Source organism: Cololabis saira, chromosome 7 (assembly GCF_033807715.1).
Source record: "Cololabis saira isolate AMF1-May2022 chromosome 7, fColSai1.1, whole genome shotgun sequence".
Classification (NCBI taxonomy): domain Eukaryota; kingdom Metazoa; phylum Chordata; class Actinopteri; order Beloniformes; family Belonidae; genus Cololabis; species Cololabis saira.
The window spans coordinates 44,584,341-44,598,813 of record NC_084593.1 but is presented as its reverse complement, the minus strand read 5'-3'; the positions used below and the strand labels follow the sequence as shown (position 1 = coordinate 44,598,813).

The 14,473-nt window shown below is 40.2% G+C and overlaps 1 protein-coding gene and 1 non-coding gene across 2 annotated transcripts in view; one reads left to right on the top strand and one right to left on the bottom strand.

Annotated features, from left to right (window-relative positions):
• Positions 1–3,838: 3,838 nt before the first annotated feature.
• On the bottom strand, positions 3,839–3,910 carry trnaa-ugc (transfer RNA alanine (anticodon UGC)). Its single transcript has one exon. It is a non-coding gene; the product is annotated as a tRNA-Ala (tRNA).
• Positions 3,911–6,545: 2,635 nt separating this feature from the next.
• LOC133447301 (alpha-1,3-mannosyl-glycoprotein 4-beta-N-acetylglucosaminyltransferase B-like) overlaps positions 6,546–14,473 on the top strand; it is a 45,746-nt gene continuing 37,818 nt past the window's right edge. Inside the window, exons 1-2 of the mRNA XM_061725941.1 lie at positions 6,546–6,674; positions 9,158–9,334. Of these exons, the coding sequence (XP_061581925.1) occupies positions 6,590–6,674; positions 9,158–9,334 (262 nt within the window). The 5' untranslated portion in view covers positions 6,546–6,589. The remainder of the gene's footprint in view (positions 6,675–9,157; positions 9,335–14,473) is intronic.

Here is a 14,473-nt window from a genome sequence, read left to right as displayed (position 1 = left end):
TAAGATTAAGATTCCCAGAATATTCAAATTTTTTGAGATAGGATATTTGAGTTTTCTTAAGCTGTAAGCCATGATCAGCAATATTAAAATAATAAAAGGCTTGCAATATTTCAGATTTGTAATGAATCCAGAATGTATGACATTTTTGAATTTGTAATTGCATTCCAGAAAATATAAATTACAATATTCTAATTTTCTGAGACAGTCCTGTACACAGTGACAGCTGCTCAGTTTTGGAGCACCGAGCTTAATCTACAATAATAATTGTATTTTTCCCACTATTTCGGCATGTAGCATCTTTGAACAAATGTCAATTATTTTGTTCTGGAAATTGGGGCCAGTGGCATTGAAGTAATTCGACTGCATGGTTTTAAAATCAGTCATATTTGGACAAAAAAACTGCAGATTTCAAGAAAATTGCCTGGAGATTCCGACCCTTCTCCCTCACGGTGCCCACGAAATTGCAAACCAAATCTGGACAGCAGCTTCAAAACATCAATGACTTTGCTCAGATATGTTTTATTCTTTTCAACTGTGTCTTTATGGCCCAGAGAGAGTTGAGCTGCAACGCCCCCCCCCCCCCCCCCCCCCCGGATGAACTGCAGTTCAGATGGGCCAGTGATTGTGCATGTTTTAATAGTTTGTTACTCCATTTTTTCCAGTCACTCATGCCCTTTCTGAATGTTTCCTCTGTGCTCTCAGCTTGGAAATGGTGGCATGCAAAGCAGAAAACTGCATCCTTTGCAACTGAATACTCGAGCCAGTGGTGATTCTTATAATAGGAGCAGGAAAAGGATCTCTTTACCCTTCCAAAAGGTTTTGAGGGGAATTCAGAAAAAGCAGACTGCTTGGGAGAAGCTTGTTTCTCTCCGAGATCATCTGTATTCCTTCGGTTAGTGTGAGGTAGGTATAGGTATATATAAATAGGTACAGAATAACCGTATAACAACATGGCACTTAACTTGACAACCTTTATCAATAACTAATGTACTGTAAGTATAGAAACAGTAGTTTGACTGTATAAATCTGAGCCACAAATAGCCATTTCATTTCATTTTTATTTATTCCGATCATGGAAATATGCAAAAAAAAAAAAGTAAAATGACAACACAATCAAAAGCATATTCCATAACCAGAAAGGAGCAGGAAGAAGAAAAATCTTATTATACCTGAACAATAACAACAGATGGTCTGCACAATTACTTAGTTAATATCACAAAGAAAGAAAAACAAAAAAATCAAAGATAGATTGTTTGTCTCCATACACATATATTATAAATGTTAACTATTTAATCCATACATTGCAATTTTTTTCTCTTTAAATTTATTTTTAAACTGAAATATGTTTATACAGCCCTTTAAATCATAATGTAATGAATTCCATAACTTAATTCCAACAACAGAAACATCATCTGCTTTAAAGTTGTTCTGGCAAATAGATGTTTAAAATAAAACTTTCTTCGACTATCTTCATTATTTGAACTGAAAGTAAACATGTATTGTAAGTTTTCTGGTAATGCTTTACATTTAGCTGTTACATGATTGTGAGTGTCTGTAACTTAACCAAATCATCAAGTTTCAGTAAACTTGATTCAAAAAATAATCTGTTGGTGTGTTCCCTGTAATGCGTAATGTAAATAACTCTAAGTGCTCTTTTCTGTAATAAAAATACAGGATTCATATTAGTTGGATATGTGTTGCCCCAGACTGCAACACAATAAGTTAAATAACTGTATGATTTAACACAAACTTAGCCTTATTCAAAACAAAAATATTTTTGCACACTTTTTAATTTTACATGAGCTATATGAGCTTTCCAGGTCAATTTCTCATCTATAATAACACCTCAAAACCTAAATTGTGCTACTATCAATAAGCCATCAACTGCTCATCAACAGAAAGTTCCGTCCACCACCTCCATCCCTCACAAAAGACTGACAGCAGGTCCAGCAGGTTTAGAAATCAGAACTAAACATGCATGAGTGACTTTTACAGCTGAACACGTCTCTATGTTCTGGATGCAAAGTCATAAATGAGGTCGAACACTTCTTAACAACATACATTTATATAAAACTATAGCCAATATGTTATATATTGGCTACAATGTGTAACTTATATACGACCAACTGTACATTTTACCACTCTGTTTCAACAGAGGTGAATAAAATGACATTTAATAAATGTTCATCAAGGCCTCTAGTCTAGAAAAACACAATCCTCCAGTCCAGACAGAGATTCCTATCTAAGGAGTGGCAGCTCAGGTGTTTGTGCTACAAAGTTTTATTTCAACAACATACCCACTTTGAAGTGAAGCGTGAGTTTCCTCGTGTTTTGCCTTCTTTTTCTTCTCTTGTTCGCTCCTGATTCGTGACGTCTTTTGAACGACATGTTGAAATCTTCCCTCCTGTATCTCTGCAAGAGCCCGTCTGCAGGCGCAGCCTCTGATTGGTCAGAAACCGAGTGCCGTCCATCATTGCACGGCCAGTTTACCGGTCTCTTTTCTTTCCCCCGCCTCACGGTAGCTCGTGCAAATGCGTTCCCAGTTGGAGGATGAGGCCCTACGTGTTCTGCGTTTAGGTCGTTGTTGCAGTAGTTGCTTTTTTCACTTTCACGTTTTAAAAACTTCCTAATATCCATATTTTTTGTTTTAGTTTTATATCTATGTGCATTAGCAGGCCTATATGATAACAAATCATGACTAGCAGATTTTGTTCAGGCTATGATTTGCAGAACATGGTTGCTGGGGAGATTCATATCCGGCACTTTTTAATCCTCATATTGTACATTTCTGTTTATTTCTGTTATACATTTTACTTTATTCTATCTCTTAGTTTATCTCTATATATTTGTTTGCTTTTATATTTTTATTTTTATTTTTACTGTATTGCACCAATCACCACAACAAATTCCTTGTGTGTGTTAACAAACTTGGCAATAAACCCCCTTTCTGATTCTGATTTCTGATTTCTGAGATGACGGTCACGGGGAGGCACATTTTTAAAATATGTTTTACAAGAATTATGTCACTGTGTGAGTTTTATGTCACATAAAATGTTTATAAATGATAGTAATTATATTATTTAGCATAATTTGAGAAAACTGTAAGGCAAGGCAAGGCAAGTTTATTTGTATAGCACAATTCAACACAAGGTCATTCAAAGGGCTTTACATCAACATTAAAAGCTGCAAGACACAATTAAATAAAATAAATATAAATAAATATTAAATAACAAATAAAATGAAATAAAATGATAAGAAAAGAGGTAAAATAATAAAAAGCACAAGTTGTTAAAAAGTAAGGACAGTAGAGTACAGCAGGTACATCTCATTCTTACAATGGCAAGAATTACGATTCTATACGGTCAAAGGGTATAAGGACCGGGTCAAATACAGTATTACAAAAGTAATCTGTAACAATTCATACAGTGAATTAAACCAATTTGACAATTCTACGTCACAATGCCTGCATTCAGGGCTTATCCATACCTTATTTTCATAATTTTTTATTTTTTTATTTTATTTCATAAATCATAAGTATTTAATTTAAGAGTATGCTTAAATAACAAATAAAATGAAATAAAATACAAATAAAAAAATAAAAAAATAAATAAAAAAATAAATAAAAAAATAATAAAACGCATACGTTGTTAAAAAAGAAGGGCAGTACAGCAGCCAAGTATTTAATTTAAGAGTACGCTGTAATTAATTTTATTGACGACCGTGGAGGAAATGGGGAGAGCATGTTAAATATTCCTTCAGTATTTTTTTTAAAACTTGCAAATGAATACTATACATAAAACACATTCAGTACATAAACTGAGCTACGGAGCAAAAGGTGTGGAGATGCCGGGGATTGAACCCGGGGCCTCATACATGCAAAGCATGCGCTCTACCACTGAGCTACATCCCCTGACGACAAGGCAGCCCGACAGCATGGTATTTAAAGATTAATGTCAATTAATGTGATGTGATGTTTTTTTTTATTTCACGTTTCTCGAGAACAGACAGACAGGTTATATCGTTATTCGGTTGATTTACTCACAAAACACGTCCCGACGTACATATGCAAGGACAGTTTCCTCAGGCCTTCTCCTTGCTGTTTTTGTCGTGTCGGCAACATATTTAACCATGAGGTTCAATTGTTCCCAATCGAAGAAATACCATGAAAGCCGCTCAAACGCGAACGAGGTTCTTCTTCTCAGGTGTTTTAATAACAGGTTCGAGCGCGCTGGCGGCAGTTCTCGGTTCCACCGGCAGATGTCGCTGTTGGACCAGAGCCGGAAGCCTGGCGGTGTGGGAAATAACACACCTGGGGCAAACAACTTCTCTCCCCATAAATATATTATATGCAACAACAAGGATCTACTCTTTAAACACAAGTCCCTTTTTATTGAACATTGGTTTAAAAATAACATAATATTTGTGGCTCAATTGTTTGACCGGGTTGGTCGTCTCTATTCTTACAATGAGTTCTTAGAAGAATATAATATCCCTATATCACCCAGAGACTATGCAAAAGTTTTTGGAGTGATCCCATCTGGAGTGTGCATGTTATTTAAGTCTCAAATTAGAATGGAAACCCCACAATTAGCCTTGTTACCTTTGATTGATATAGTTGGCAAAATGTGCCTATCCTGCAACCATAATAAGAATAATAAAACAATTAGAACTTTATTTAAAATGGATATTTCTGTGGTTCCATACGTGATCCCATATTGGAATAAATATGTAGAAAATATTAACTGGAAGAAGGTCTGGCTTCTTCCAGTTAGTTAAAGAAATTTCATTTAAGTTAATTCATAAATTCTATCCTACAAATGATCACATTGTAAAAAGATTCAAAAGAAATATCGATTCAAAATGTACTTTTTGTTCTGCAAATTCGGAAATAATGACTCACTTATTCTGGCTGTGCCCCATTGTTCAAACTTTTTGGAGTTTTATGTGTAATTTTGTGTCTGAAAGCATTGAAACTGATTTCAAATTATTTTGGAAGGATGTGTTGTTTGGTGTTTTTGACCATGTAACGATTGGAACCAAAGCCAAAAGATACATTTATTATTAATTTGTTGATTATCCTTGCAAAATTCCACATCCACAAATCCAAATTCTTACACAAAAAACCCTCTTTTTTTACTTAATTGTGAATTCAATCAGTATCCGGACTCTATTAAGTTTTCTACAAATTTAAAAGCAATCAAAACCATAAACGTATGTAAATGTTTTGGCTTTCCGTTATAATTTAATCCCCTTGGCTGGTTATAATGCGTTATGCTTTTTGTTTTGTTTTTTATTTGATTTATGCTCTTTATATGTTGTAATTCAACTTGAAATTCCATAATGTGAAGATTTGTAATCATTGTACTTTTTGCAAATGTTAAATTAAAAAAAACCTGGGGTGCCGCGTCGCTGATAAGTTTGGGTTTTCTTTTGTCTCGCTCTCTTTTTTGCACCATTGTCATATTTTTGACGACTGTTTGACGACAGTTATTTTGCGTTATTTTATAACTTTGTTGTAGTTTTGTTTTTGTTTTTTTTGTTTATTTGTTGTTATTTTTTATCAATTTTTCATTCAGTTAAAACTGTTGACATTTCTTGAATTAGTGGAACCACAGAATTCAGCAAATTATGTGGAAAGCTCATAAGAAAGTTTTGACAATCAATATACAGAAACAATTTGAAAAAAGAGAAAATAAGTATAACTTAACAGGAACACAGGTCTTTAAAAAACTAAATTAATGGAACGTTGTGTTTCTGTAAAAGGTATCAGTTTATGGAACAATCTGGATACAGAAGCCAAAGAATGCAAATCAAACATTACATTTAAAAGAATAATAAAAGCCAGTTTGATGAAGAAATATCATGATAATTGTTAGGTGGGTTTTCTTTTTGTCTCTCTCTCTTTTTAGCACCATTGTCATATTTTTTTTTTGAATCAAAACAGAATACGACTATCTGTGTTTGACGACAGTTATTTTGCTTTATTTTATAACTTTGTTGTAGTTTTGTTTTTGTTTTTTTTTGTTTATTTAATTACGTTTATTGGAAAGTGTTTTTTATTTGCATAATTTGTCATTTGTTTTATTTATTTTTTAATTATTACATTAATTGAAATTTGATTTCTTAGGAAAAAGGGACAGATAAAATAAGCTGTGTCTTCTTTCTGTTCCCTTTCATTCAAGGAAAGAGATTTGTTGTAATTATATTGAACTGTTTTTTCTTTTTCTTTTAATGAATGAAATAAAGAATAAAAACAAAAAATAAAAAAAATAGTCTGACAAATGGTTCAGAATCTGTAGTTTTCACACAGAGTCGTTGTTCGAATGGGAAAATGCGTCGCTTCACTGTAAGGCTGATTTATGGTTCCGCGTTACACCAACGCGGAGCCTACGGCGTACGGTACGCGGCGACGCACACCGTACGTCGATTTAACGCGGAACCATAAATCAGGCTTATCTCGCTGTTATTGCGGTGGGCGGAGTCAGCGCCGGGGCCAGCCAATCAGGAGCGTGGGATTCGACGGCGCAATTTACCTGCGGTGTCCACCTGTCAGTCATCCAGACCAGACCCGAGAACACGGAGAAATGAGATGAAGTTTCACCCCCTGAGAGCTGCATGTTTGCTGCTTTTTCTGTCTTTCGTGTCGGTTTATTGGATCATTTCAAGGGATGAGCGTAAGTAAATAGTTGATTTAACTACTTTAAGAGGCAAACTGCTTGATTTCATGGTGAAAGTTGACAGTAGGTTCCAGCCGCCCTGCGCACGCGACCGTCTCGTGACAGGTTTATTGTAAGGAAATGACAGTAACTGATTTAAATGAGAGTTCAGTGAGAGTTTGTTTGAGACTCATGTGTGAGTTTGTTTGTGCCTTGGGTGTTTCTCTACGGGTTTCTGCTGCGCGTGCTCGTCACTCTGCTCTCACTGTCATTAATGACAGCAGGACCGGCGGGGGCGCGCCTGGCGCGCGCACGGCTCTCCCTGGAGTTGCTGCACAGCTGGTGGGGGGTCCCGATCAGACCCCAGACTAGGGATGGGAGGTATGGACTAAAAAATTGATCACGATAATTTCTGGCATTTATCCCGATAACGATAAAAAAAATACCAATACAAAAGTGTCATCAACGGGAATTTTTCTTTCTTTCTTTCTTTCTTTCTTTCTTTCCTTCCTTCCTTCCTTCCTTCCTTCCTTCCTTCCTTCCTTCCTTCCTTCCTTCCTTCCTTCCTTCCTTCCTTCCTTCCTTCCTTCCATAAATCAGCTTTACACAAAAACATCAGCTCAGACCCCCGATCCCCGACCCCAGTTTAGACCCCAGACCCTGACAGTACCGCTACGTCACAGACCAGACACAGCTGTTCATCCCAAGCCTCGTTATCTTCACACATTCCCATCATGCTGTGTTTTTTGTGGCTACAAGCTGGTGTTTTTAGGTGAGGTGTTAGTTCTCCTGTGGTTGGTAACACCAATCTGGCAGCGTTGACGGTATTTTTGAATTTCTAGTTGCGTGTTTCTGTGTACAGAAACTTTTGAACGTAATCGGACAGTATTCTGTGATACAGGTTCAGAAGTACATTTTTTTTATTTTATTTAACAAGGAAAAGAAACACATTGAGATTAAAAATCTCTTTTGCAAGGGTGTCCTGGCCAAGAAGCAGCACAAGATTTCAGATATTAAAATTTACAGATGTGAAATATTAAAATCAAATAAAATCAAATGAAACAAAAAATGGAAATAAAACAGTTACAAATCAGAGATGCTGTCTCAAGTGCACTCATTCTGGACTTAAAATCACTCAGTGGAATAAGTTCTGTTATTTTTAGATCCTTTTGAAGTTTGTTCCATGTATAAGGGTCAGAGTATGTGAATGTTCTTTTTCCTTGCTCTGTGCGCACACATGGAACAGAAAGCAATAAATGATCATTAGAGCGTAGTCCATAACAATCAACACTCCTCAGTGTGATTAGGTCACTGATGTAGGGTGGCAGTAAATACATGAGCCCTAGACGGGGGATGACTGGGATCCAAACTATAAAACTATAAAAGATGAATGGGTGGCTATTCTGATGAGCTGATCTCTTCATTTGAGCCAGGCTTGTTGGGAGATGGAGGGGTGGGACCGAGGACCAGGACTGGGAGCACTGGTATATACGTAGTAATAAAAGCAGGTCACACCTTCGTGTGGGGGAACAAACTATTCAGAAGTTTGCTTTTCTTTGCACACATGTCATGTGACCAGGTTCCCTCCCAACTTCACCGTGAGCATGATTGCTCCCAAAATGATCCATTTTGGAGATCCAAGTTTGGAGATTTATATAAATATTTTTGCATTTTTATTTATATCGTGGTCCATTTTGGCAGTAGCCTATAAATCTAGATGTATGGTAGGCAGATTTAAATTTGCCCTGCAGGTACATCTCGCCAAAGAGTCTTCTGCCTCTTTCTCATGTTAATGGTCTTCACAGTCTTGTTTCTTCCGTTCCTGGTCTGGTTGCGAGTCTCTGTGTCGTCATCAATCAAGCTTAGATTAGCAATGCGGGTGGTTGAGGCTGCAGTGCTGTGGGCACTGGCATGTTTCATGGATAAATCCATTCATCCCCAGATACTCTGTAAGAACCCATTGAGACAGTTAAGGCTGGATTATGGTTCTGCGCTACACCAACGCAGAGCACACGCCGTCACCGTGACGCCGTTGTGAACCCTTCAGACTTCTGCAACACTCCATTTCTCCGTGGTGCAGTACCCTCCGCGACCGCTAGGGGGGTGCGATCTTTTCCTGAATGGTTTATCCGACTTTTCCGGTCACAGTGAATCAAAGAGATAACGACAACTATTGTGCAAAAAACCAAAACAAAAAAAAATCACACACACACGAAGAAAAGAGCGCTGAAAGTTCACGACTGCTTCACGAACCAGAAACTGTATATGCGTTGCTACCAAGCGAACCAATCACAGCCCTCTCGGTCGGCGTTGGTCTGCGACCTCTTGACGTGTAGTTACAATTTGTGGGAGGTGCGTGTCAGGCACGGCGTGGCCTGCGGCGTGGGGTGCGCAACGCGGAGCAACCTGCGGCGCGACGCGGCGCAACCTGCGGCGTAGGCTCAGCGTGGATCTGTTGCAGAACCATAATCCAGCCTTTAAACTGTCCTTAATGTCTCCAGGTCCAGCGGGGCCAGACCTGCAGACCCTGTACAAGCGACTGCTGGTGGCAGAGGAGTTGGGGGGCCAGGTGAGCAAGGACCTCAGCAGCATCCTGGACCAGCTGATGAACACGTCCAAAGATGCCAACGCCACCTTTCCCGTCAGCAACGCCACCGGCACAACCCCCGTCTCCATGGGTGAGTAACAACATCCGGCCTCTGTGTACCTAGACGGGCCCACAGCACCCTCCAAAAGTACAAGTATGCCTGAAAAGTTGCATGTGTTTTTTTTAAGGCTAGGACTTTAACGCGTTCATTTTGATTAATTAATTACAGAAAAAATAGCGGGCTAAAAAAAATAGCGCATTTTAATCGCATTAGTTTTTTCCCCTCGGAACGTTTCTCACTGGACGACTTTCACACGGACGGCGCACCGACCAACCAGACCCTTGAGAGAGAGAGGCTGCGTCTGAAATCACATACTTCCACCCTAATTATATTTACTGACATTTACTCAAAAGTGTGCCGAACTTAAGTATACTTTTTAGTATATACTTTTTAGTATGGCATTTCGGACGCACCGAGAGAGTTATGACACTTACGTGAACTCCCATTGTAAGCTCTGCGGCGAGATCAAAGCGTTTTACAACTCTCTCTCTCAAGGTTCTGCCATATATATATATATACATATATATATATATGGGTTCTGCAACCAACGTGCATTAGTTACAGTGAAGTGCGGCCGTCTTCATAACACAAACTAAGTTGTTACCACACATGATTGAAGTCGCAGACGAAAAGGGTCTCGTTGGTCCCGTGGATGGAAATTTAGTTTTAAAAAACGGATGGATGGAAGCGTGCTCTGTTTTCTAATGTGTTTCCATGTTCTGGAATGTACTTGAAACAGTTGAAAGTATTTTGTTATATTTAAGTGTTTACAGAAGGTCCTTGACTTTAGGCTACCTGTCTCATTCAATGTGCATACTGCATATATTTAATTTACTGCACTTTATAGCAAATTGCACTGATTTGTTCTTGGTGAAGCACCAGCTTGATAAAAATAAACTGATTCATAAATTGAACATATGTTTTTACTAATTAATCATTCACTCATATACAAGAATCCATTTGAAACAAACAAAAAAAGGAAATCTCATTGTTCTCAGGTCTAAAATTGATATGCAAATTGCGATTAATTAATTACAAAGCCTGTTATTAATTTGATAAAAAAATTTTAATCGAGTCCTAGCCCTAGTTTTTTTTCTTCAACACGGCTTTGGGATAAGTTGGATATCTTGAGAAGTCGCAGCAGTGACAGGAAGTATTGGAAAACCAGTTTTAAAGGTTCCTAAGTAAAAGAGACCGTATTCGTCTCATAGCCGGCCCCCAGGCATCGTTGGAAGTCCAATAATTCTGAGGTTCAGCCAAGAAAGCTACTTTAGAAACTTGCAGCTGAGACTGTCCATCCATCCATCCATCCTCCACCACTTTATCCGTTCCCGGGTCGCGGGGGCAGCAGCCTCAGCAGGGATGCCCAGACTTCCTTCACTCCAGACACTTCCTCCAGCTCCTCCGAGGGGAGTCCGAGGCATTCCCAGGCCAGTCGAGAGACATAGTCTCTCCAGCGTGTCCTGGGTCTTCCCAGGACACCTCAGCTCCCTCCCGGTGGGACATGCCTGGAACACCTCCCTAGGGAGGAGGGACATGCCTGGAACACCTCCCTAGGGAGGCGTCCAGGAGGCATCCGGTACAGATGCCCAAGCCACCTCAGCTGACTCCTCTCAATGTGGAGGAGCAGCGGCTCGACTCCGAGCTCCTCCCGGGTGACCGAACTCCTCACCCTATCTCTAAGGGAGACTGAGACTGTTATCAAGGATAATAAATAATACATGTTGACTTGCTTTACTTTCAGAACTGGCTCTTCACTTCTTCTTGGTTGTGGAATAAGAATAGGTCTATCCGTATCCGAGAGGATACGCTCTGATACACAAAACAGTCAAACATTTGGATGCTGCCTAAACGTGCTCACCTTTTTGTGTATTTTTGAGGGTCTTTTTTATCAATCAATCAATCATTTATTTTAACTCACGACCATGATCACATGGTATGGAGCACAGAACACAAACATTTGCATATTTGTAGCAAGTGGCAGGCTGTACATGTTCAACTAAAATACTCAATTTGGCAAAATAAAAATAATTTAAACAGAGGAAGGACATTCTTCAAAAAGGCACCTAATTTATAAATAACATTTAACTTATTAGATTGAAGTAACAAAATCAATTTAAACATAGATGGTCGGTTTGTATAATACTTTGGTAAATATTTTTGTCTGAGATTCATTATTTTTACATTCAAACTAAATATGAAACTCATCTCCAATACAGTTGACGTTACAGAGTTACAGAATCTCTGACTTCTATCCAGACCTTTATACCTTCCAGTGACTTTTGGTATTATGCTGTTATTCGTCCTAAAATTACAAATGGCCTGACTATACTTTAGATTTTGACATAGTAAGTACTGTTCTAGGTTAAACTCTTGCTTAATCTTTACATAAATAGAACAGGAAGCATTCCTGTTATAGATTTTATGAGATGGTTCTTGCTTAACAACTCCCTTATCTGAGGAGCAGCTGGAAGACGGTTTACAATGTTGTCAAAGGTCACTACTCACACCTACACCGTGTCTGCCCGTTAGACATTCAGTACACGTTGTTTGTTTGGTTTTTACTGGACTGCTAAAGTACGATTATACTTTTCTGGGAGAACCAAGCTGCTTGTACTAGTGATGCAACATTAACGCACGTCTGCACAGTAAACACCTGGGACCAGAAAGTCTCCTCACTTGACTTACTTACTTGACTTAAGCCCTTTGCTCCTCTAGGGTGCACAGGCCGTTGACAAATGTCCTCCATTTCACTCGGCTTTTAGCTCTTCTTTGGAGATCTCCCCAGTTGAAGCCGCTCTCTAGGATTTCTGCCGCGGTGCTTCTTCTCCAGCTGTTCCTGGGGCGACCTGGTTTCCTCTTTCCTTGGGGGTTCCACTTCAACGCTTGTCTGGTGTTGTTTGTCGCCAGTTTTCTGAGGGTGTGGCCAATCCAACTCCACTTTCTATTTCGGATTTGTAAGTCAATGGGATCTCCTTGTCTCCTCAGCCTGTGGAAAAACATGGACATCGCAGCACACGTCTACTGTACACTGGAAACATGCTCCCTCCACTTGTTTACTTCATGCCACCCTTGCTCCAGGGTATTCACTTCAGTACCAACACTTTGTGTTACTTGTCACTAGGGATGGGCGGTATGGACTAAAAAAATTATCACGATAATTTCTGGCATTTATCCTGATAACGATAAAAATGACGATGAAAAAAATACCGATTCAACTCCACCTTTGTAACTATAAATCTATCACCACATTCAGTCTTTGGAGCCCCCAAATCACTGCTCTAAAAGAATACTAAATACTACTAAACTACACCGATTAAATTGAGTTAATAAAAACCAATTAAATGAGTTACACCTGTACTGCAAAACTGGAATGACTCAAATGAAACAAGTTTGAAATGTAAGAACAGATTCAACATTTATTCAAACTGCATGGCTTAAACAGTAGGATAACAGTGAAACAGCTAAAGTACCATTGTCCTTCAAGTTTTCCTAGCTTATAAAATCACAAAGTAGAAAAAAATACAACCTGATAAATAAAGAAACAGGACAAATAAATCAAAGTTCACTGAAAATAAAATCCAATCAGTGATGGCCTCTTCTAATATAAATAAAATGTGCAAATTAACCTGTGGTTGGAACATGCCACAAATTAGATACTATTGCAATTTCGCTCACTCACTCATCTTCTCCCGCTTTATCCGTTACCGGGTCGCGGGGGCAGCAGCCTCAGCAGGGATGCCCAGACTTCCCTCACCCCAGACACTTCCTCCAGCTCTTCCGGGGGGAGTCCGAGGCGTTCCCAGGCCAGCCGAGAGACATAGTCTCTCCAGCGTGTCCTGGGTCTTCCCCGGGGTCTCCTCCCGGTGGGACATGCCTGGAACACCTCCCTAGGGAGGCGTCCAGGAGGCATCCGGTACAGATGCCCAAGCCACCTCAGCTGACTCCTCTCAATGTGGAGGAGTAGCGGCTCGACTCCGAGCTCCTCCCGGGTGACCGAACTCCTCACCCTATCTCTAAGGGAGCGTCCAGCCACCCTGCGGAGGAAACTCATCTCGGCCGCTTGTATCCGCGATCTTGTCCTTTCGGTCACTACCCAAAGTTCAACTATTGCAATTTATTTTTCATAATAGTCAAACGTTATATCAAAATGTAACAACCATTTCCTTCTGTTAGGTAACAAAATAGTGCAAAAGACAACATGATGAAGAACAAAAATATATAGCCATCCTTTGCACTCACTGTTTTTTTTGCAGAGTCTGCACATAATAGATGATGTTTGCTCCTCGTCTCTCTTCTTAAATCCAAACCAGTTCCAGATAACGGAGCTGGAGCCTCGTTTAACCACGAGCTCCTCGCTATCAGATCCGCCTTCCGCCATGTTTGCTAAGCCTGATTTATGGTTCAGAACCATAAATCAGCCTTACACAAAAACGTCATCAATGGGAATTTATCGTTTTTACCGTGAGATGACAAATTCTTACCGTGGGGAATTTTTTTTGACGGTAATTCCTGAACGGTAAAATATCGCCCATTCCTAGTGTGCACACTTGCTGTACACCCCACAACTGCTCCAGGGTATTCACTTCAGTACCAACACTTTGTGTTACTTGTCACTCTTTGAGCTTCTCACCAGCAGGGCTATATTTACTAGAATTCAAGGGCGAATGCTGCAGAAAGGTGTCTTGCATACTTCCCTCAGGGAACATCCTTGGTGGGGCTCTGCTGAGTTTTTAGAGGGGGGGCTGTCTTCTGGGAACATCTGCAAACAGGCAATTCCTGTTGATTTGTTCATGGGACATTCATGAACTTCACCAGTGCTACGTGAGGTCTGTAGAGTGGGGGACCGCAGGCAGGTGGAAGCAGCAGCGGGATGACCAGGGGGTGGGGACCGCAGGCAGGTGGAAGCAGCAGCGGGATGACCAGAGGAAGGGGAGGGGAGGGGGGGCGGTGCAGGCAGGTGGAAGCAGCAGCGGGATGACCAGAGGAAGGGGGGGCGGTGAAGGCAGGTGGAAGCAGCAGCGGCATGACCAGAGGGGGGGGCCACAGGCAGGTGGAAGCAGCAGCGGGATGACCAGAGGAGGGGGGGGGGGGCGGTGCAGGCAGGTGGAAGCAGCAGCAGCATGACCAGAGGGGGGGGCCGCGGGCAGGTGGAAGCAGCATCTATCT